The sequence below is a fragment of the Pagrus major genome, chromosome 12 (genome assembly GCF_040436345.1).
Source record: "Pagrus major chromosome 12, Pma_NU_1.0".
Taxonomy (NCBI): domain Eukaryota; kingdom Metazoa; phylum Chordata; class Actinopteri; order Spariformes; family Sparidae; genus Pagrus; species Pagrus major.
Window position 1 is genome coordinate 7,615,357 of NC_133226.1, and position 25,177 is coordinate 7,640,533.

The 25,177-nt window shown below is 40.6% G+C and overlaps 1 protein-coding gene across 2 annotated transcripts; it reads left to right on the plus strand.

Annotated features, from left to right (window-relative positions):
• Positions 1 to 38: 38 nt before the first annotated feature.
• On the plus strand, positions 39 to 16,499 carry bnip3lb (BCL2 interacting protein 3 like b). Of its 2 annotated transcripts, XM_073477745.1 has the most exons (7): positions 39 to 403; positions 500 to 565; positions 5,851 to 6,082; positions 9,682 to 9,760; positions 10,148 to 10,251; positions 11,791 to 11,940; positions 14,009 to 16,499. In XM_073477745.1, exons 2-7 carry the CDS (start codon positions 508 to 510, stop codon positions 14,055 to 14,057), a joined length of 672 nt encoding a protein of 223 aa, XP_073333846.1. In that variant the 5' UTR covers positions 39 to 403; positions 500 to 507; the 3' UTR covers positions 14,058 to 16,499. The 2 variants fall into 2 exon arrangements, with proteins under 2 accessions (XP_073333846.1, XP_073333845.1); XM_073477744.1 differs by having other exon boundaries at positions 40 to 565.
• The last annotated feature ends 8,678 nt before the right edge of the window (positions 16,500 to 25,177 follow it).

Sequence of the window (25,177 nt, forward strand, 5' to 3'; positions counted from 1 at the left end):
CTAATTGGGCACACATCTGCCTCGTGTCTTGACTGGCGTGTGCTGTGTACGTGTGTGCACGCACGCCTTCTCCTACATGGGCAGACTGAGCTAGCAGCAGTCACTTGATGGACAGATGCCCCAGTGTTTGAATTTCTTAATTTCGATCCACAGTCGATGCTAACAGTTCATGCATGCCCGTCGCATGTGCTGGTGTTTTTGTCTTGATCTCGTTATGTAATTCATGTCCCTCTTTTGTTTATCAACGGGACAGTCTGACGTCATCAGCCAGCTCCGGGGGGTGGGGGTCTGAGCGGCTCGCGGCTGGCTGCTGCTCACAGACTAGCTTACGGACGCAAAACAAACAGCAGCGGTGCTTTAGCTTAGCTAGCCGCTGTCTGAAAAACGGGACAGAAGGCGAAGGGTCAGTTGTACTAACGCACGTCTGAATGTGTGCAGATAAGGTAGTGCACGTTTTGCCCTGACTTGAGTCTTTTATGCAACCCGCCCTGCTCACCAGGCACAACGATGTCCGAGGCTGCTAGCGCTACTTCTACAGACAACAACGGAGACTCCGGGCTAAACGGTAAGCTAAATGTTAACATTATGCTAGCCTGGAACTGCCTGTCAGTGTGTTTTTCGCTGAGGAACGTATCTAGGTACGTGGCTTTGTGTTTATTATAGATTAATTGAGGGTTTTTAATCATTTAAGATAGTTTATTGTGCACGTTAATGTTTTTTTGGTCGCTGTGAAGCTACATTGGAGGGGGGCGAAGTGAGAACGCTATGTTCCGTGTGTTTATTGACAGTAGTCGGACCAATGGAGTTTCAACGGGCAGGCATTGACAGGCAAATAAGCCAATCAGCGATTGAGGCGGAGGGGCGGAGGCGGGTTTAAGCACTGTCAACAAGGCGAGATGAAGAAGTCAGAACTAGCAAAGATGGGGGCACAGAAATTATGACAATTTGCACGTACTCACTCTTCGTGGCGAATAAAGTCTTTATAAACAACATGAATCAGCATAGATATCTAATGTTTATATTTTCTTTTATCTTTTTATATATCATATTTTCAGAATTCTTATATATGAATATCCATAAATGAGTTATTAAAAATAATTTATTTCAAAGTGATAGTGATCTGTTTCTGAATTAATACCTAACTCAATTAGCATTTGGCAAATACATTTTTTTCTCACTGGATCATTTTAAGTAAGTGGAAATTTGTCACCTTAGCATTCAGTTGTTGAAATGGGAGAGGCTGCATATAAGACCAAGACTCTCACAGGCCATTGGAGACGTAAACAAAGGCTTGTTTATTGCACTGCTACACTGACTCAGGGTCTGTGTAAAGAGCTGCTCTGGTTTAAGTTCTACCACACTATGGGGGGCCGTGACTCGGCATGCTATTTATGGCCACAGTGACAAGGGGACAGACGTTTCGGACGTGAGGTCGGTGGGGAAAGTGTTACAGCACACAGCCCTGTAGGAACATGGAGGCTGGGTGATCCAAAGCCTCAGTCTGGGCAGGAATCAAACTTTCCAACCACTTGTCTTACTTTCAGACACGCATTGATTTTATTAACAGGGTCGGATAGCCAGTGATGGATGGTTACATTTTTTAAAAAAAAAACTTACCTGTGATGTGAGCAAGGTGCCAGCATTTGGGTGGTGGGTGGTAATGTTGTTTTACACAGGTTAACAACTGTTATATGTACATTTAATAGAATGTGAGGCTGTAACTCCTGTCATTTGACTCAGAAAGCAACAAGTGTTGCTTTTACTAGAGACCATTTTGTCATTATATTCAAGTCTAGTAGTTCTGCTGTGCACCTTAGAACAATAGTGCTGCAACAATTAATCAAGTAATTGATTATTTGCCAATTGATAGATTAATCGCCAGCTATTTTGATAATAGATTTATCCTTTTGAGTAACTTTAAGAAAAAATAAGTCAAATTTTTTTGATTCCAACTTTGTAAAATATGAATGTTATCTGGTTTCTTTTCTCCTCTATGACTGTAAACTGAATAAAGTTGAGTTGTCACAAAGACATTTGAGGACATGGTCATGGTCTTTGGAAACGCTAATTAACATTTTTCACCAATTTTTGATATTTCCTAGACCAAACAACCACTTGATTAATTGTGAAAATAATCATCAGATTAATCGACAATAGGGGTGTCGTAATATACCGGTATTGACAACAACCGTGAATTAATATGGAATATTGATATTACGAATACGATATACTTTATTGTCCCCATATTGTGTTAATGATACTCACAATAACATTGTGTAAATATTTCAGTGCCCCTTAAAAAAATTGAGTGTCTTTCTGTTCTCACCTTGTCAAAGTAGGTGGCAGTAATGCAATGCTGGTTGTCACTTTCCATGAAAAAAAAAGAAAGGATGCAGTAATTAGCTAATGCTGCATTCCATTGCACTCAGAACTCAGAAAAAAACAACCTCTGACACAGAAAAGTGCAATGGAATGGTCATCCAAGTCGGAAACTTTGGCAAGATCCACCAGGCCTGACTTCTCTGATATAAACACAGATGATAACACAGTAGTATGGCGGTGCACTTTTTACTTAATGTAGTGTGTCTGTTGTGAAACGTGCTGTAACAGCAGTTTTGTAGTTGCTTGGTAGACGTGTTTGTGAGCATGCAGTAGGAGTCGACTACTCCTTTTTTTAAAGTGCCCTAATTTGTTAAATCAGCTGCTGTACCTGCTTGTGACGTTCACAGACTTGCCATACAAACATCAGTATGCTTTGGGCGTCCATGTTTTCCACAGCAAACGCACTGGGACGTAGATTGGAAGTCGGGATTACCGACGTGGAAACATCGACTTCCGACTTGCACTGGATTGCAGCGCAATACCACAGTGCGTGGCTACTGGGATTCTTTCACACAAAGTATTGAGGGGAAAAGATGATGGACAAGAGTGATACACTCTGCGGGTAGATATAAGGATAATATTGTTTGTTATCATAAATTCTTTTGGCCACGTGTAATTGTGTAGTGAAATCTGGTATCGTGACAGCCTTGATTGACAATGAATTTTGAATATTTTGAAAATCTGGCTCAGAGAAGGCCTGAAAACATACCAGAAGGATCAGACATTCTGTTTTGTTTGGGGCCCCATAATCCTCTGCTTCCACAACATAGACCCGGCACTATAGTTGATTACCATACTTGTACATGTTGCTGATAAACTTAGTGGTCACAACATTACATAACATTTGATAGAGCCATAATACTTTTATTTATAAAGTCTTACATTCACAGCAGGCATGGCCAGGACATAGACTGTAACAGTCCCTCTGAGTCACAGCTTTAGGGACAATAAGGCCTTGCACTTATGAGATGGAGAGGCCAGCAGTGAGCTCTGTTATCTGAGACTGTGTTATTTTTGGCCTTTCTTGGAGCTCTTACGCCAGAGTCATAAACATTTTCATCTAATACCTGGAATCTTCAGGCGAGAGGCAGCCTCGGCGCTCCTCCCTCCTGTCCGAACCTCGGCATCAGTAAATCAAAGAGGTCACATCGTGTCTACTTCCTCTAAACCGACACAACAGCTGATAACGGCTCTGTGGCCAGAATGTTCGGGAGCGTCAGCGCCATGGCAGTGTGGTTTTAGTCCATGGAGCGGAGACAATGGGCTGTCGACAGCAGCTTGGCTCGCAGTCCGCCGTTTAATCTGCAGGATGGGTGCGAGTGCTGAGTCCAGGCCTGTTTTGGGAGGGGGAGGGGTTGCATCGTTTGAGTAGGGGGTATAACTGGCCTGATGCCTGAACGGTGAAAATAAGTCCCATGAAAGCTCATGTGAACATGGTGTTTACTTACTGTCATGGGATCATGTAACCTACTCAGTATGCCTTCCTCTTTTTTTTATTTTGGTGAGAAAGTGTTTTTAAAGCTGCACAATGAGGCATATTAGATAATTTCTCTCCCCCATTCTCCAAATTGTTGCCCTGGATAACCTGCCCCTCCTCTATATTTGAAATCCAGCTCTGACATGTTGTGCCTCCTCAGCTGCCAGCCCCTGCCAGAGCTCACGTACAACCAGGGAGAGCATCATATATCACAGTCAAGGTCCACAAGACACCGCCGCACACACGGCCAGGCATTTACTGCCCTTTCATCACACAGCAGTAAATAGAGCTTTACTCTTGAACTTCTGTGACTGACAGGCTCAGGCTGTACGTCTTGTTGTCTCGTCCCAGCTTAGGACCAGGAAATCATTTTGACATCTTTCCTCTCATTTTCATCCCCCTGCTTTTCTTTGGCTTTCGAGTAAAGGCCTTTTTGCTGCACTTTGTGACCGCTGTGGCTTCTGGAACATCCTGCACTTGTCGCTGACATGTTTTGACATGTCATAGCAAGAGAAGGTTCAGTTGATAACATTAACAATGTTTGCAAATCCATTTATGTGTTCCAGTTCTCAGGACACTGTATTGTACATGCTGGCTCACCAGGACACTAATAAAGAGCCAGCATTAATCTTATTAGTTACACCTGTGCTTGTCCTGCTATGACACGTCAGTGCATATATTAACATCAGTGGCTGTAACTGAACACAAGAATGGATTGGCAGTGCATACAGCCACTGCTGCAGAGGCAAAGACTGGCTATTATTCTGGAAATGTTACCAAAACTGTGGTAATATGCACCCAAATAAAACAAGGTAACAGTTAAATGGCACTTCCATTTGCGCACTAATCATTTTAGTGGTCATGTAAGAAAAAAGCCTGCAGCTTGGATTATATCTGATCTGCACTGAGCAGGATATTGACCTTTTAGTAATTGATATGGCTTTACTGGGTCCGTCTTATCAGTCGATCATGACACTTGTATCTGGACATGTTTCAACAGAGAAACTCTTTGACAAGCAATGCAAAAGGTTTCAAAACTAATGTGCAAATATTTATGTTAATGTAGAAACATACTCATGCAGTTCAGCTCTTTTTCATAAATTCAGTTCAAGCACTTCTTTGTAAAATAGTTGGCTGCAATGCAAGATATTTTAGACTCGATATCATCCAACAGTGTAGTGTTGTCAAAGATGTTATTTTTGTACATATGCATATTTTGAATAATTGAATTGGTTCAATCTCTCATTATCTGCAGTATAGACACACCACTACCAGCTGCACTCTCTCACTCTCTCTTCTCTCAAACACAATCACATAATTTTAAAAGGCGTGATTTTAAAAGATATAAAAACTAATGTTTCTAAAATGTGTGATATTTAATGTTCACCACAGCCATTCTGCTCTTCTCTGCTATTAGCCAAGAAAGGAAAAGTTGTACCTCGTTGTCATGTTATAGCCGTCATATATTTACCTTTGAACAAAAATCTAAAATGTTATGCGTTCAGTGCTGTGTAAATCTTTCCCCGTGGAATCGAAAATGATATTGAATATCAATATTTTTCAAGGTATTGTATTGAAGTATCAAATTCCAGTATTGTGATCATACTATAATAATGGTTCTTTACTCTTACATGACATGCTCATGCAGTATTTACAGCTCATTATTTTAGTTGTTAATAAAAATATTTCTTTAATGTGTGTTTATTTTTGGAACATAAAGATAAAAAGAATTGACAAAAACAATAACACGAAGAAATAGTTTAAATAATACCACTTGGAATATAAACCATTTTTTAAAAACTTTTTTATGAGGGGACGTTGCGTAATAAAGTATGTTGGTCAGCGTCTCTTTGGAGCAGGAAATGAAACCACTGAGTGTGTGGGTGACCTTTCAGATAAATGTGTTTGTTTTTTTGGTAAAAATGATAAAACCACATCAAAGCACTGACTGAGATGAGTGAGTGAAAGTTGTGTTTGTATTTTTCCCACAGGGTCCTGGGTTGAGTTAGCGATGAACAGAGGCACAGCCGGATCAGCCCAGTCACCCTCCACAGAAGGCCAGGCCCCGGGCCTGCTGCCCCTCCCTCAGGTGGAGGAAGAGGAGGCCATGGTGGGGGGACTGGAGCACGTCCCGTCATCGTCCTCAATCCACAACGGAGACATGGAGAAGATCCTGCTGGACGCCCAGCATGAGTCGAGTCGCAGCAATTCCTCCTGTGACAGGTAGTGTTGAAGGGGAACTCCACCGATTAACACATCAAAGTCTGTTTTCAGGTGTTGGGCTACTACTGAATATGTGGCAACAGTTGTGTAAATATTTATGGCTCCAGAGGGAGCTGTGTGAAGTTGGATAAACCATATCAGTGCCCAACCTCAGTTGAAGATTACTTGTGTGAAAATAAAAAAAATCTGTGGGTGTGGAGTTTGAAAGAGATGAGCTAACCAGACATCTTTAGCCCGCTCCTCATTTCTGCTTGAGGTAAATAGCTTGAGGCTACATTAACCGCTACTAGCAAATCTCCAACCGAGTCAGTGGTGTGTAATGTAGGTGCCAGGTTTTATTAAAGAAGAGGAGTGCGAGGAATAAAAACAGGCAATCTGTGCTTCTGTTTGATCCTTTTTTTAAAAATCTTTTTTTAACAGTACTTCATGAATCCCACAAAGTTCTGGAAACAGAATGCTAAATTGGTGGAGCGCTCTCTTCAGAAGCTTCTGAAGGTGTTTTGAAGCAGTTGTTCAAAATATCCCAGGATCTGAAGGGAAGCTGAAGGGTCCCCATGAAGATGCTTAGTCCCCAGTAGCTCCAGGGGTTCTGTTCTATAGACTACATAAGTAAGACAAAAGAAAAAAGTTAGGAATATTTATTTGAAAATGCAATAAACCATATGAAGATAACAAATTGTCCATTCACTCTGAAACTCACAAAATGAAGCAGGTTCTGTTATATTTCCTCATCTGTTGAACATGAGGGCGCAGGAATTTCCACCACGATTGAAAAGTTAAAAGAAAGTCATGAGTTCTTGGGTTCATACAAGTCTGTGTTTATAGTCTGAAAGACTGAGGCCACGTGAGGTTGGTTCCTGCCTGAAGCTCTTCTTGACTTTCACTCAGAGGAGCAGACTGCTTCAGAAGTTACGTTTGATTTCTAAATCCAAAACAAAGTCACTTGTCAGATGATTATTCTAATTCTCCGTTTCTGTTGTTGCTGCTGCTTTTTATGTTAACCTGATGTGTATTAGCAGCTTATTTGCGTTCCCTTCCAGTTGTTTTCTTCACTTTCTCTTTCTTTTGAACTACAGAGAACAGTGTCATCTTACAGCAGAAAAGAGAATAATATTTTGGTGTGTGGGGACATCAAATCAAGGGGGAAATCATCTCGATCCCATCTCACTCGTTTAATACAATCTGAGTGTTCTTTGGTGAAAAGCAGTTAAGAACAACAATCGCTGGATAGTTTACTTGTTCAGAAAACAGCAGTCTCCAGTGTCTTGCCTGAAATATAACTTTTCAGTCCAGATGGCCTCGATCCCATCTGCTAATCACCCAATAAAAGCTCACTGTGAAAAGTGAAACTTTATGGCTTCTCCTTCATAATTGCGTTCTCAACATGCTGAGTCAGCTTTGACTCTGACTTGACAGCTGCTCAGGAGCTGATTTGGCTTCTCAAATAAACTGAAATCTTCTTGTAATTTATCGAGCACTGGGAAAAATCCCTGACCCTTCAACTCCCAGCCACATCATGTGCTTTTGTGTGCTCCTCAGCTGAGATAAAGCCGAGCTTATCAGAGAGTCAGTCAGCCAGCTGTCAGTGAGTCACCTGAGGGTGTTTGTCAGTGAGCCGCAATACTGGAACAGCTGGACTTAACTGCTCAGTAAAGGACAGATAAACATTTTGTACTGTCCTAGACGACATGTTGTAACATCAAGCAAGACTCAGTGTTCACACAAGTCACAAAACAGGAGTCTAACTGAAATAATTACAGAATTACTGTCATGTCTTCTACATGTCGTTTATTATTTCCATGAATTTTGTCACTTTTATCAACAAAAACAACAACTTACAACACATTATGATATGAGCAATAAAGTCGACTCATCAACAATCACAGAATGAACCTCATTGGAATAAACTGCACTGAAGAATATCCATAAAACAACAGTAAAATCTTTAGATAAGCTTTGAGCAATAATAATTTAACTTCCAGTCATTTCCTCTGCCAAGGAAACCACAGGATGGCATCTGACCTACTTCCTGTTTACACACTAACTTACAAAGTAGCTTCATGAAACCAAAAAACAGCAGGGAGTGACAGACAAAAAAACAGAAGTATGTATCTATGCCTGGAGGGAGAACACTTTGAGCTGGAGATGAGATTTGTAAGCATTAATGCATAACAAGTACTGCTAATACGAGAGCTGCAAGTTAGCAACAGTTATTTTTGCGATTGATTTAAATTTGGGGTTTTTTTTCCTATAGAAGTGGGAAAAAACAACCACAAGAATCCCAATTCGACCTAAAAACCCTGATCTCAGTGTTATTAAAAGGCAAAGTAAACACCTACTTGTATTAATAAGTAGGAATGTCTTGTTAATGATCTAGTTGAAAGAATACCGGTTTTGAAACATATTAATTCCTGCCGGTAAGGGGAAACACATATCAGCGGGGGAACAGACTTTGACACAACACTGGAGCTCTCCATCGAGTAAATTCCCCCAGTTCGTTCTTGTTTTACCTCAGTTTCTGTCACACTCCCTCTTCACCTTCTCCGCCTCCTCCATCAGCGCGGTTCTTTTTCTTTTGCAGTGTTGAGTTTCCACAGTTAGTCCAGTTGTTCCATTGTTACCTGGACATATTGACCTGAGAAAACAATGCCACCTGTTCTGTTTGTGCAGTGGCAGAGGCGCTTCCTTTGTGTGGTAATTCGTCCTTTGTTTTTCCTGGAAACACCTAGCCTGGTGGCAGACTGAATAGCATAGTGAAAGACTTGAAGGCACTGTGTAATCAGTATTTACTACAAAATAAGTTAAAGCCAAGTTAACCCAAATGTGTAATCTTCCCATTGCTTTTCACGCTCGCTCGTTTGTTTGTTTATTTTTTGTCAGAACAACCACTAATACCCTAAACATGTTTTGAGGATCGGAGATGGAGAAAAACTGAACCTTTTGAACCCCACTAATTGTATGATGTATATTTATTTAAAAAAATGACAAAGGACAATTATTTGATCATCAAAAAAGATTTCGATTCATTTTATGTTCATTGACTAATTGATTAAGTGACTTGTCCTGGCTATTCTCCAGTCCATAATGTAACCAGTAGTATTAAAAAGTTTTGGTTTTATTTTATATAACAAGTTTTTGGCTTTCTTGCTTTTTAACATCTGGAGACATTATGGTAAAATACATGTTCTTCCTTTAACCTGGATTCAGTGTGTTTTGTATTAACAAAGAATTCAACCAAAGAAAATCCAACCAAGTAACGTAGATATGGAAGCACTAATACCATCACAATGTACCCACGGCGAAAACAGAAGCTGTGTCGGAATCGTCTTATAGAGACATATCTGAAGCACTGTTGCCATGGTTACCTGTTAATGTCCTCTGTGCACTGATTAGTAATGGTTGTCTAACATTTGACCTGAAATATGTTTGAGATGTTCTGTGAAATGATTGAAATATTTTCCATTCCTATGGTATCAATCCTGCTAACTCACACATGAGAATTTCCCAGCATGCAGTGAAGTTCAGAAGGAGTCAGGAGTTCATGACTTTGCTAATAGGGAGGCCTCTGACATGTCGTTTTTTTCCCCCTCTGTCTGCAGCCCTCCGCGGCCCCACAGTCCCCAGGATGAGGGACAGATCATCTTTGACGTGGACGTGACCAGCAGAAGAGACAGCCAAGTAAGAGCTCATGTGCCTCTCAGGTTTTCCATCAGTCTGTTGCCAAGGCAACCTCAACCACTGGACCCGAAGTGGTGCGTGTACAGGAGAGTGTGTGTCATGCGTCTACAACTGCTGCCTACCTTTAGTTTCCATGGAGATGGCTGCCACACCCTGTGTGGATGTCTGTTTCTTTCTCTGTCACCATCACGTTCTCTGTCGATCTGTCAGAGCGCTCTGGAAACAAAACTTTTATGTATTTTTCTGTCGTCAAAATCTGATTTGAGAATGAGTCTTTATGTTCATCACACATGCATGAATATACAAAACATTTCATTTTTGTCATGAAAGAATAGTCATCATGGACATAAAGACTGAAGGCTGAACTATGTGTGTTTGTGTTTTTAGTCAGAAGAGGACGTCATGGACAAGGAAAGAGATATGGACATCCTGATGAAGGACGCAGATTGGGTTGCTGACTGGTCTAGTCGACCGGAAAACATTCCCCCCAAGTAAGTCTCAACTCAGTAAACATTGCAGTACTGTTTCCATGGCAACTGAACACAGACAGCTGCTCGTTTGTGCTGAGAAAGTGGTCAATTAGAACGGCAATAAAGTTGATCTAAAGCACGGATATAAAGTCAATGTGTGAAACTCTGATGCTGACATAACTTGATCTGAAGGTTAATTGAGCTACAGAGTAAAGCCATTTTCTTCTTCTTCCGTTTTATTCTTGTCATGAGCAAACGTTTCTGTAATAGCCCTCTGTGCTGCCAGTGTTTCAAACAAATTCCCCTTCTTCCATCTACTCTAGCAGCAGCCACCACAACTGAGAGCTTAACTCATCTAAAGTTGTAATGATTTTTAAATTATGACCTCAAATTTAAGTATACCTGTGAGGAAGTTTGAAGTGAATCTCTCTAAATCCCAAAGTCGAAATCTCTTTCTTCCCACAAAAGCTTAGACTTGGCAGAGAAAATTCACCCTCAATCAGTCCAGTAGCGGTGCAGACCATCTCCTCCTCATGTTCTACATTTATTAGCTCCACTCCAAAATAATGTACTTAGTTTCAGTCACCATGGTTTGTGGAAATGTTACAGGAACTCTCAAAACACACCCCAAAGTGGCGTTTTGGTGGTGTTAATACAGAGCAACTCAGACAAGCCAGCACACGTGTATAAACTTTCACAACGGCGTAGACTACTTGTGTAGATTACAATGTAGGCTCTGCATAGAGCTACTGTAAATCAGCCTTTAGGAGTTAATTTCAGCTCCTGAGATTGGTGTCTTAGTGGCAGCTTTGAAAACTACTATAGGGTTACAGCTAATGATTATTTTCATTATGGATTAAGTGATTATTTGTCCATCACAGTTACACAAGTTAATGTCTTCAAATTGCTCATCTTGTCAGACAAATTATAGACTGAATGACTGTGATGTTGTGAAATCAGCAGTAACTTCTGTGTAGACAACTGGTGTTTGAATTGCTTTGCTGAGACCAACTTGCCAACTTGTTCATGTCTGTTGTCATTTTTAGCCATAATTGTAACATTTAAAGATATATTTTCAAACACTGATATGTCTGCTGTGCTTATTTTATGTCCCATGTTGCTTTGCTAGCGTCTTTGATAAATCAAGAGCGACAACTCAACTGCAGTTGGACTAACTGCTTGTTTTTAGTAAAGTTAAGCTGTCATTTTCTTAAGTCTTTGGCCCAATCGGGTACATTAGGTCTCCTACCTATCATTAGTGAAGGTGTTGTTATTCTATTAAAGCATCAAACATACATTTTAAATTAATATGATGTATACACTTTGAAAAAACACATGATGCAGGTGTTTTCTACCCAGAACATTGTGACTGGTTGTATAGCCCTTTAAAAAAGGCATTAAATGATCAATGACTGAAAACAGAGAAATGAAGCTAATTGTCACATTTTAACTGAAGAATGACTCAGACAGTCGATGTTTTGGGGGCTTATTTGCCATGATTGACAGGTGTCACGTTGTCAATCAGCAGCTCTGTGTCTAATGTGACTGTGATCTGTGCAGGGAGTTTCATTTCCGTCACCCTCGACGCTCAGTAACACTCAGCATGAGGAAGACCGGGGCCATGAAGAAAGGAGGCATCTTCTCCGCCGAGTTCCTTAAAGTCTTCATCCCGTCGCTGCTACTATCACACATCCTGGCTCTGGGCCTGGGGTAAGAAAAAAAGCACCACCTGCACCTCCAGTCACACTGTCATTGAGTCTGACAGTAGTATTATCTGTGTTTCATTTGGTATAATATTTCCAAACATTTTCCAGTTGTACATAGGGCCCAGTAGGGGGAGCTGTAGAGCCACACACAGACTGAGCTGTGTCCCTCCCTTCATATCTGTGTGACACACTGACAGAGCAGCTGCTGAGTGAGAGGCAGCACACCTGCTGTCTCAGAGAGCTGCGACACTCCCAGGAGCACTCTGTGTGCATGATAATACATGTTGCAATAATCCTGCCTTCTCAGTCAGATAATGTCACGGCGGTGATACCTCCGACAGCCGCCTACTCTTGTTTCGTGATGTGATGTGTAATGAGTGTCATTAACACACCTGTCAGAGTCACAACACCCTTGTTGGCCTTTCTGGGGTTTATACGGCTATATAATAAGTCATTGTGGTTTTTTCCACTGAACTGTTAGTGTTGTTCATGAGACAAAGGGCTGATCGTTAGATTATTTCTGTCTCATAATCCTCTAAATACACAATGTCTTCATTTATTCAAATGATCTGTTAGTCTGTAATGCTGGGTTTTTGTGTTTTTTAGTTGTTATGAAGAGATAACTCATATTGGCATCATTTTTACCTGATATCACCTGACAAAACTATATTGATTATATTCCAATATCACTTTTACTTAAAATAATTGATTCATCTGATTGCAAAATGAGTTTTGGGGATGTCTCATTCTACTTTTCTACTCTTCAGATGCCTGAGAAGAGTTGAGTTTGGAATTGGACAGTATTATGGGTGAATTATCTAATGGCCTCAGCTCAAAAAAAAAAACATAATTATCTATAAATCCTTATCTGCTTGTCAAGCTGCAGGCTAAGAATAGTTCAATAGGACGGAACAGGAACAGAATGTTTCCTAGTTAATGAGTTAGCTTAAAGTGAAAGAAGACACCAAAGACGAGATGAAGAAGTTGAGGGTTAGGAATTACTCAACAGTAGATTCACACCTTTTCGGAGCTGAACAGATTTCATCCACCTACAGCACATTGTTGGTGTAGCATTTTTATCCAACACACGGGGGAAACTAGTCTGAACATACAGTCAAATTTCTTCCCGCAAATGTTTTTCATTAATTTCTGATCATTTCTTCAGGGCCAACATTGCCCAATGTGTGACTTTTCACACACAAGACTGAACTCCTGAGTGAGATACTAGCTTTCTTCATATTTAAGATTTGACTGATGTGTTTCCTTGATGAGTGTCTCTCTCCTGTCAATAATCTGTCCATCTTGTACTCTACATGTTTTTTGGCTTCTGTATAAATCTTGCTAACATCAGAACATTCTTAGTGAATTAATCATGACGTACATGAAGCATGAGACTTAAACATCCACTGGAGGTTTGGCTCCAGTTGACAGATGAAAACATCAGATCAGTGGGACGACGAGACGACTGTAGAGGACCTTTTCTCACAGAAATGTCACATTTCTGTCACGTTTTCTACTTGTTCATTCTGTAATGATTTTTTGGCACCTATTTGCCACCCCACCAGTCGCTTATTTTTCACTGGATTGGGTTAACATTTGTCCTGAACGTCCAAGAGACCTGAAGGAAACTTGGCAACATGTTTTTATTTAAATAGTTGTTGCAGAATGGTAACAGTAGTCGATTTAATAACAGGAAGTCATTTGTTTTACCTAAATGAAGAATCTGTCATTTTCAAAAAAAAAAAAAAAATCATATCGTTACATTGGGATGGAAACTTTGCTATAGTGACTTGTCTGTTGCAGGGAAAGTGCAGAGGAAAGCAATAACATTAACAATAGATCTGTTTCAGCAATTCTTAAAATGAAGCCATTAGTTATCAGTAACATCTGTAGGACAAGTCAAATCATTCCTCCATTGAAAGGTAAAGACAGAGTAATGAATGTATCTCAGTCGTTGATCAGGATGTTTCTCACAGTGTTGCTGTAACAGTCTCATTCACACACTGCAGTAAGGATGCTGTGTTGGATGGTGATCCTGACCTTCTCCTGTCTGTGCACTGTCTTCCCATCAGAGTCTACATCGGAAAGAGGTTGACCACGCCACCCGCCAGCTCTTTCTGAACCCGAACCTGAAGAAAAGTGCCTGAGAAGTGGCCATGGGTTGTTGGAGAAAGTTTTGCTGTCGTGAGAAGAAGAAGAACGCCCGTCTCTCCTCCCTCTGTCCCGCCTGCCCCCGCTCCTCCCCCTCCCTCGTCCCTGAGATATGACATGTTCTCAGGAGAAAATGCATCAGCCTCTTCCTCCCTTTCTCTCCCCTTCCTTTCCCAAACCTCTTTTTTTCTTGATCGCTGTTCTCCGGCTGTCTGTAGATATCCCCTCCCCCTCCCTCGTATCCTTCACTCATTTGTATAAGCTTTTCAAAGAATGATTAAGGTCACGTTTCCTCTTCCCCCAGCCATTTGGGTTTCAGTGTTTATAACGGGTGGGTTTTCAGGGAGGGTCGCAGCATCAAACCAAACTCTCGCCCTTTGATCATCTGACAACAAGAGAGGACTGCCCAGTTTTAGAGCTGACCACAGATTGTGCCACCTACACGAGTAGCCCAACGCTCGATCTCGGAAAGGGTTTCGACCAAAATTCAGTCGGCTACGCGAACTGAACAAGTGATCATGCCTTTTTGAAAGTAGCCATTTTCTTTAGCTTATATCGTTTGTTTTTTTTAATTTATTTCAAATAAAGTGGTGGTTTATTGAGAAGTTGTAACGATGAAAGGAGTTACCATAGTGGCCATCCCAAACCACAAGCGCTCAAGAATTGCACTGGCACTGACAGTCTCTGGCTCTGTGTGCCAGACGAGAGAGATTTATGTGACGTTTTTGTTGTGACGGAAACTAGGAATTCTCTTCAATTCTTCATCTGAATGAACATTTTTGCAAAGTGACGATAACTGGAAACCAGGGTGTAGATGTGTGTTGTGCAGGCAGACAAGACAGGCAATGTGTCCCTCTCAGTGTGTCCACTAACAGTATTTCGTGGTTGGGTCTCGGGTAACGGCGCTGCACGGTCCAGAAAAGGTTCAATCATTTGTCCAAACTGTCTACGTTGTCCTTCCAGTGTTCGTCTGCAACATGTCGCAGAGCTACTTGTGCTTTTTACTCCAGATCGGGCTGGATATCACTGGTTGTTTCATAGTTTTGTTGATTTAAGGTCATCAGAAATGATTCTGATCCAAAAAGCTGACAGAAAGAACCCCATGAGATTTAATATATAGAGAGCATGATTTATTGGCATTTGTTTGAGGATGGAATTTTATTTAAAAAATCCAAGTATTTCACTCAAAATTTTAATTTGGTATAAAACATAACATTTGATTTTGGTTGGATTTGGGGATTGGAAATTGTTTTTTTAAGCTGCATTCTATGAGAAAGAAACATCCCGTGGTGTCCAGCCCTGCCTTCTTACACTCCCAACAACATTTTGCCAAAATGTCCCCAAAACAAGCACAAATCCTTTATTGAGCTGCAGGTGAAGGGTCGCACACAGACAGAAGGTACCAAGTGATCCTCACTACAGACGTGTAGCAGCTTCTGATCGACTGAAGGAGTTTAGTTTCAGCCTCTGCTTCATGTGCAAACACAGGTACGTGGCTATCGTGCTCTTTAAGGTCTGCAGCATGATCGCCTGACTGCAGTATCTCTGAGGCTGGACTGTAGTCAGTGGACCTTCCATAGGCAGACCTGGGTCAAATGATATTTGATTTAGTTCCCACTAAGTTATTCTTTATTCCTGCAGGATGTCTATTGGGGCCTTTTTGAAGCAAACTCACCCCAACCAGATGTAAATAGTCCCTTAGAGATCTGGTGATCAGGACTAAATAATCTCTTTTCAGAGCTTCTGCAGTTTTTCTTCCACTAACTGGTTTGTAGCTGACCACTCTGGTGACAGATGTACAGGTTCTGACATAGAATGACACAAGGCGCTCCAGTTTTAAAGGTGGACGTTATTGTACTTTTACAGACTTCAACAAAAATGGACGTTGCTGCGTTGCCTTTTTAAAAAAAGCCTCTCCATCAAATTATTTAGCTGCAAATACTATTTGACCCAGCAGGTCGACTCAGGACGCGTTCTCTTTTCCTTTTACCTCTCACGACAGACTCTTCTGTATCGTCTCCATCACAGCCACAGAGGTACTGCACCGTTGCTTGTCCACGCAGCTTCCACAGCGACACTTTGGAACGTTCTTTCCTGTTTGTTTTGTTTTGACTCATCCGTTTTTTGTTTTGTTTTTTTTTCTTCCCGGTGTTGCAGAAAGATTGTGAACGCACAGAGCGGGAGTCGAGTTTGACTCAGATTGTGTTTCAGAGTGTGGAAATAAAGATCCCCTATTGTCGATGGCAGGGCCTAATGTGAATAGGAAATGGAAGGTGTGGAAAGAGATTTCCCTCAGACTGCGATGGTCTAACAGTAGTTATTGTAATGATGCATTTGCTTTGATTTTCTTTTTCCCACTACATTGGAAAAATGATAAACATTTTGTCATTAAAGATTACCTGAATGAAGCTATTCACTGAGTGTGACTTTTTTAGTGTTCAGTGACTGTTTTCATACATGTATCCTCGAGGAAACCCTCAGTCTTTTAATTACTATACTTCAATCTTAATATGGTTTGTAAGAAATGGAGGAATTATTTAATTAAAACATGTCAGGAAAATAAATTGTCTAATTTTGTTAAATGCTGCTCTGACTTCCACAATGTAATGACCTTTTATAATTGAAATTAATTTCCCTTTTTGTTGATTCTTGAACACGTAATCCTTTAAACTAATTAATTATTTTCATTGTTATAATTCAGTCATACATTTAAAATGAACCATTTTGTCTAAAAAAATACTAATAAAGTTATAAATTATACAAATTATCAGACCAGCAGGCCAGAAATATCTTCCATATTCAATTTACTGTCATATGAAACTAATAAACGCAACCAAATCTCAAACTTATCTAATCAATATTGCCACAGAAGTCCTAAAATCGGACAGAAAGATAGAAGTTTATACATTTACAATAGCATAACAAGCTGCAAACTCCATCTGCTTCGAGAAGAGTTGACGTAAAGCGGTATTAAACAAAAGCACGGTTCACATTTTGTATTATCTTGTCATTTGCACGTGCCTCCATCATTTCACGATGAAGTGTTTTAGTTTTCCGTGTACTTGTTTTCACACCTTGTCAGCCTCAGCTGCTGTCACAGGTCACCACTGTTGTTTTAGAAGTGATTAAGTCCACAGCAGCAGAAGCTTTGTTTATAGTCCTGGTGAGTTCACTCACATAACTGAGACCTGACGCATCGGGCCTCTCAGGAAATCACAAGACGTTTCCCAACTCGCTGGAAATTCCTGTGAACTGTGCATGACAGTTACAGTATGGAGTTACTTGGAATGATTAGGAAAGTGAAGCAGCTTAGTCTTAGTCAGCACCGGTCCTTTGTGAAAAGTATTTAGTCACTACTCACCAATATCACTTGTAGCAACTGTAATCATAATCATAACTAAACACAGCGTTTTACCATTACTATTACTATCACTACCTGGTCCAGTAATGTGTTTTACTGCAGTTGTGTGTTTGGTTTGTCCCAGTGGTTTTGCAGTACCCCAGCAGAACCTGTTGCTTATGTTCAAACACGTTATTTAAAGTGGAAAACTAGCATCTGTGCATGAGCTAGCAAATACAAAAGTTCATCCCATGTGTCAATGAGTTTCTGAATATTTCACAATCGATTGATTCAAAGGCTACATCATTTCATTCCATTTGCATCAAATTATTAATTCAAGGGCCAAAGAACAGCGCTCGATGGGTTTGAGATTGTTAACTGTCTCTTGTGTAACTCAGTCGACATGACAAACCTGTGTATAGCTGTTCCTGTCAAATAGCTCTTAACATTTCTAGGAGTGTCAAGTTGTTCTTCACCGTACCCTCATCAAATAAACCTTTGACCCGGTCTGACCCGGATGTTTTAGCTTCTTGAAACCCGAGCGGGGAGACCTTCAGGAAGACACCACGTCAGCACTGATTAGAACTTTGTGAAGCTGCTCAGTGAGGCCCCTGAAGAGCCCAGTGTATATGTGCTCTCTCACAGAGGACAGCAGTAAATCTGCTGCAGAGCTGACTGGGGAAGCACTGCTCTCCAGTGGCAGACGCACTGCAGTGCTGACAGTCACTGGTGCCTCCTGTTGTACTGTATGTTTCTCCACAGTAACCAGGAACTCTCATTTACAATCAAGCCACATTTTCTTCGATTACGCTTCAAGATGTCAGTGTTTGGCATCAGCATTAAAGCATGAAGCCATGTAGGAAAACGTCTTCTTCACGCCCTTGTTTTGGATGTTTGAATCAGGGTTAGCATGCTAATACTTCACTCCAGGCTCAATAAAAGGTACTTCTCCGTTTTGTGCTGCCTTGTGAAGCTTTAAATGAAATTCTTCATTCATCTTCACGCCAGGACTTAACCTCTCATTCATTATTCAAGCTACCCTTCATACAACATCACTCTGCTTTGTTTGCCTCTCCACCAGCCTCCTTGACTGTTGACCCCATGTGTGAAGCATCTCTCTCTAAATGAACAGTGTTAGTTGGATTTTATCCACCAAATTCCAAAGTAGATTTATTGACATTAAGCAGCTGCATTTTGTTCACTTGTGTTGTCAGTCCTGGTTAAAATAGACTTCTGGTCCTCTACATGTTAGAGAGAAGTGGAACATTGTATTTGATGACTGCAGTTACAATTAAGATAAAAAAACATGTAAACAAACTACCGTGATTAATATGAAATAGTTTAACCTTTAGGAAAACCCACAGTAAAAAAATGATATTGTGTACATTCACACAGGTGCACTCCACCAGGTTCACTTGTTTTTGTTCAAATCATTTATTGTGGAGATAAAACATCTTTAAACCTGCTGCTGCTCTGAATACAGATACAGAAACTAGAATGGCACTCAGTAGAGAGCATACCTCTGCCAAGGCCCAGTCCCCTTTAATTCAATCAAGCCTAATCCAGTGTCCTATTTGTGACCGTATGGCAGCTGAAGAAAGACACTCGATGAAAATACATTTAAAACTGCGAGATCCAGATTTTTATTAGTATTGGTACTCACTCATAGATACCAGCCAACGACTATAAATACGCCTGATTTTGTCATTAAGATCCATGAAAACAAGTCCAGTTGCCTATGTTATAGCACTTGACCTGATGACTGAGAACCTGCATCAACAAGATCCATGCATTATTCCCTGTGAGATTAACAAAAATGTCAAAAAATAAAGATTGTTTACAGGTATGTTTGTTTGTCAAAGGAATAGTTCACTCAAATGTTCTTAATAAACTGTTTTTGCCGACAAAAGAAGGAGTTTTCATCTAACTCTTCGTGTTGCCGAGAGTTAGATGAGAAGTTAATGTGAAGCTGAAGCAGGAGATCGGTAGCTTCACTTAGCATAAAGACTGGAAGCTAGAGGCTAAAGGTGACAACATCTGCCTATTTTTAGAGGCTTTAGAGGCACTGACTTTTTTTAAACCTTTGGACAGAGACTTCCTCCATGCTTTCATTCTTTATGCTAAGCTAACTTTGCACTGCTAGCAGGTTAAGCTTCTTGGTATTCTCATTTGAAAAAAAGTTAAAACAAAAAAGATAATGAGACATTTATTGATGGCAATACATTGAGTCAAATATAAGAGGCAGACTAAATGAATGGAGGAAATCATCTGAGCTTACTATACAGCAAGCAGTCTCTGTCTGTTATCTCGAGAACCGATCACCCAATCTACTTCACACTTGACAGGTTTTTTGCTGAGGACACCACTTTGTGCAGCAGTCGGGGCGTGGCCTCAGCCCTCTGGCTTCATGGCTCTGCAGACTGAAGCTGGACTCACACCTGATCCCTGTCATTTGATTTCATGGGGAAGCAGACGTAAACAAAATAGAGATTTGCGTGGTGCAACAAAAGAAAACAAAAGCAGAATTTTGAATGAGTCTGGATGAATGGGGAGACTCGGTCAGCACAGGGCTTCTATTCTTCAGCGAGAACGCGAGATCAGATTTTAAGTTTATCTCAACAGTAGTAGTTGCTAGCTAATGTTAGCATCAAGGGCTAGAATGTTTGCTTGGCAGCACCGCCAGCTGCTCTGGGTCGCCCCTCTCATTGGTCGTCATGGTCCTGCTCGAACAGAACAGATGTAATCATCCAGATTTGAAATCGTAAATATCAAACATGTTTGATATTATCAGGGTGGCCCGGATGAATCTGTGAGCAGTTCAGGGGGATTAAGACTGGATCTGTAAACTCCTCACATTACCAGATAATCTGTGCCGAACAGCATGTGAGGAGCGGGCACTGCACCTGTAAAGAAATTAAGGAATTTGTGAGGAAAAAGTTTCTAGAAAAAGTCAAAAGCCCACTTCACATTCATTTGACTGATGACTGTATGTGCCAAATTGACATTTCAGTTAACCTTATTGATACAACACATATCAATGTCATAAGTTCACACTGTCTGGGAACAAAAAACAGAAAAAGCTCTGAATAATGTGAATGATGTCACCCTGCTCAGTTGTAATCAGGTAAACAATAACTCATCTGAAAGTGAACCCCTCCTGAGCCCTGCTTCCTCTTCAACAATGCCTCCTCCGCTCCTCCTCCATCTTCCCTATATGGAACCTCAGGACACCTGTTCCTGGCCAATCCAGGCTCAGTGAGACACGTAGCTCCTCCCACTGCAGCTGATGGTGTTACCATGGGTTACAGGGTGGTGGCCAGCTCCCCGTCTCCATCCCTCCAGTGAGGAGACTTTCCTCCTCATCTCCTCAGCACCACACTGCAGCAGCTCCCACTGCCAGATAGACACTGTGTGATCAAGTGCGAGGAAGACATCAGAGTCCTGACAGTGCATCGATAATTAGTAATAATTCAGTGTACTCAGAGTGGTCATGAGCCAGATTTGCTGTGAGGATGCTGTGTCTGCAAATCCAGACAGCTGTGTGTTGTAGATGTGAAACAGCTGCTGTGTGCATGCTTTATTTATGAAGTATAAACAACTGATCAAACAGCTCGTACACACTGCAGACACATGCAGGCATAAAATATAGCAGAAGATATGTCTAGTCATTCATATTGATTTATAAAACAAAGTCAGAGACATGCAGTGTTTGACACGTCTTCCTGATTGTTCTGTTAGTCAGTTAGTTTTTCCTCCCGCTTGTTTTCTCCCTTCACTCGCTGACACTTGTCTTTAAAAATGTGGGTTAAAGTCCAACTGAACTCACTTCTTTCACTCTGTTTGCAGTTAAACATCATAAAGTTGTCAATTCAAATTAAATGTATTATATTTATTTAATGAAAGAAAGAAAAAAAGGTCTTTGTTGTTGCAGCAAGGCTTTTGAGCTGTTTAATGTGCTACAGCAAGTTAGCTTATTAGCTAACTAGCAGTGGATTTTTCCTCTTGTGAACGTTGGTTTGGTCTGTTTGACAAAGTGCAACACAACACATGTGACCATGCTTGTAGATAAGAAGGAGACATGACCTTTAATGTGGCCTTTAAAACAGAGGCATTTTGTGCTGTGTCTGGCTGTCAGCCTCTGTCAGACAGGGACACGGTGGTTTTGCTAGCCTTCTTTACACAAAGTGACATAAGCTGACTGGCTATACGTAAAGAAGTTGCATATAGAAGAAGAGAAAGAAGATAAGCAGCAACAGTAAGACTGGGTAGGCTTACAGACATACCACAGTCATGAGACAAAGAAAAAGACTCAGTGCTAGCCAGACTAGTGGTAACAAAGCATTCATTTTCAACTGCCACTTAGCTTCAATGTAGCTGACAACGCTTAGCCATTTAGTAACTTTGTGCTCGCTCGTTGTATGGACATGTTAGCATCTCTATGAGGTAGACCAAGGGTTAGGGTTAGGGTTACTTACAGAGCGGTACTTTAAGCTTAAGGCTAATATCAGCTTGCTAGCATCCTTTGCTACAATGCTAATGCTAACGCATGATGTTCAGATGTTTAGCTAGTAATGTTGACCATTAGTATTAACTCAAAGTACAGCTGAGGCAGGTATTATAAGGTCATAAACCAAAGTGAAGGACAACTAAAACTTTAGCCTGATGATGGTGTTTGAGGGAAAGTTTACGGATCATCAAAGTCAGTCGGGTTCATCCTCGTGGGACGATGAATGTCTGCGTGGAATTTGATGGCAATGGATGAAATATGCCTTGTTGTTGAGATATTTCCGCCTGGACCAGAGTGGTAGATCAGCGGGATGACATGATGTATGTGTATGTTGTGACTTCAACACATAAATCTGGATTATCCACCGTGCAAAGTGGGCAGCTGTTCCAGGGCCTCAGACAACCAGGGACCCCGAGAATCCCCCCTCTCTGTGTGGTATGTGATAGTTCACTTTATTTCCTTTTTTAATTGAACTTTTATTTAACCAAGTCCATAGTTCCACTGAGGTTGGAAGCCTCTTCTGCAAAGAGACCTGGCCAAGATAACAACAACTGAAGCTGCAGAGAATTCAGTGGGGACCCACAGCTCACTTTTGCCCCAGGGCCCCTAAGTGGGTTAATCAGGTCGTGTTGTGGAGGAAAATGAAGGCGCCATGAAGAAAACAAAACTGAGGTGAACACTGCTTCTATTTCATTTGAATCTTTTCTATCAAATTTTGATTCTTTTCTTGATTTTGGAACATTTTAAAACATAATTCAAGGTGCATTCTGCGTAATTTCACCTGTCGTTTCGATCAGTTTTCTGCAAAAAAAACAGCAAATATTAAATTGACTTCATTCAGATTGACAACCTGTTGTGTAAACTGCACATAACTGACAATCTAACAGTATGTTTCCAATCGGAGCAGTAGATTAGAGAGTCGGCTCATACTGCTGATCTCACTACTTGTCCTACATCTGTTCCTGGATGCCAGGACCGTGCCCTTCCTGTCCAGAGAACCAGACTCTCCCTCCGCCTCCTCCAACTGTTTATCGGGCACGCTGCCAACTTTCCCCTCTAATGATCTAACACTGCCCCCCGTCTCTGCTCTCAGCAGGGGGACGCTTGTTTTGTTTTGTGGAACTACAATTCAGCAAGAAGGGAGGGTGGTGTCAGTGCACTGTCTCAGCCTTTGGGCGTGGCTGCACCGTCGACATGTTCGGCTCTCAGATCCACCTCTGACATTCAGACAGCACACTTTGTGATCCTCTCCTGCAGAGATGACCACCCACACACACTCACACACACACAGCGGCCCTCGCAGGCCTTTGGGAGAGGAAATAGTAGCAGCAAATGGTTTTGCTGCCCACCACGTTGTTATGGAAACTGGGCCGACACAGACTCTGTGCTAAATGTTTTCCGTGGCCACTCAGGCAGGAGAGGTTTTGTCTGTTATAATGCGAGTCAAGAATTAACTCTGTGTGTTAGCGTTAGCTGCCTGCTCGTATTGATCACCATGCAGCACTGATTTATTTATACCTCGCAGCCATCTATTCTCTGTGACGCTAAGCTAACAATGGAAAATATCTATTACAGACCATAATTAATGTAGATACAAATCACTTACAGAGACAATCTGACTTATTACATCAAGTGTGATTCTTCATTAAGTTTTTCCATGACTTATAACACATACAATTCCTGTTATGATAATGTTATGCACAGTTTAATATGAACTGAAATTATAAAGATGAAAATGATGAAAGTGTAAAGAAACAACAGGTTTGATGACAAAGAAGTGTTTGTATTGTGTTGCAGAGATATCTATGGAAGTTAGCATGCTAACCAGCTAGCCCCTAGCCACTTTGCACCTTAAGAGGGGATAGTCTGATAGTAAACTCCACCAACACTCCTCCCGATGATCTGAGCTCCCGATCCGGGCAAAGTCAGCTAATACACCCACTAGCTGCACAGTTAACTGAGCTAACTAGCTAACGGCAGTGACAGTTAGCAGCAGTTAGTGGTTGCTCTAGTGATATGCTACCCCCTTTCTTTTGTATGATTGACAGGTGGCCAATTCTTTCATATTGCACTTTTAATACAAGACCTATCACATCTTGATAACCTCATCACACTTGATTCATGCTCTTTTCTGAGGTGCATGATGATATTCATCCTCAGCGCGCCACCATAAAACATTGTTTTAATTTTATGACTGTTCTGACTGAGATATGTCTGGATCTGAACCCGTAACAGGCATTAAGAATAACTATAATAACTATATAGAAATAGTCAAACACTGATGGTCTTGTTTGCTAATGTAGGTAATATGGAGGCATCAGCATAAAATTGAGACTGCTTCATCACTAGTTAAAACTCCATGTAGCATCTTTAAATGTATATATATATGTGTATATATATATACACATATATGTGTGTCTGTTTATATATATGTATATATATGTATATATATATATATAATATATATATATGTGTATATATATAATATATATATGTATATATATATATACATATACATATATATATATATATATATATATATATATATATATATATATATATATATGTGTGTGTGTTTATATATATGTATATATATGTATATATATATATAATTCTGCCAGGATTTCCTCAAAAAACAAACATCTGGTAATTCTGGTATACTTTTAATATATGTTTTTGATATTTTGGACTAAAGACCGACAAAGAAGACATGTCACACCCCTCTAACATGAAACATCTTATTATTTGTCACAAAACCTTTTTTCTGTAATGAGCTTGTGTCTGTCCATCAGACCACATCTGTATGTCAGTAATTTTGTCTTTTAAGTTCTTAGATGAAACAAGAACTGATTACAAAATGAATCCTACAAACCTCAAGTTCAATACGTGTTCAGTAGCTTGCCACTCTTTTTGCTGACATATTGATGTGGTGATGTTTTTCAAGTGGTTTAAGCTCAGTGGAAATCACATTATGGACACAAGAAATAGCATTAAAGTGTAACTGCAGTCTAGTGTACATTAGTGTTGGAGATGTATATACAGAACATTCCTCTGCTTTACCACCGCAGAGTAAAATGCATCAAATTCATTTTTACAATTCAATTCACAGTGGCTTTATTGGCATGGAAAACAGATGTTTACAGTGTGAAATAAAAAAAACACAACAACAAATATAGAATAGTGATATATATATATACATAGATTGACCAGTAAAACATCACTTGAAATAAAATCGAAATGTAG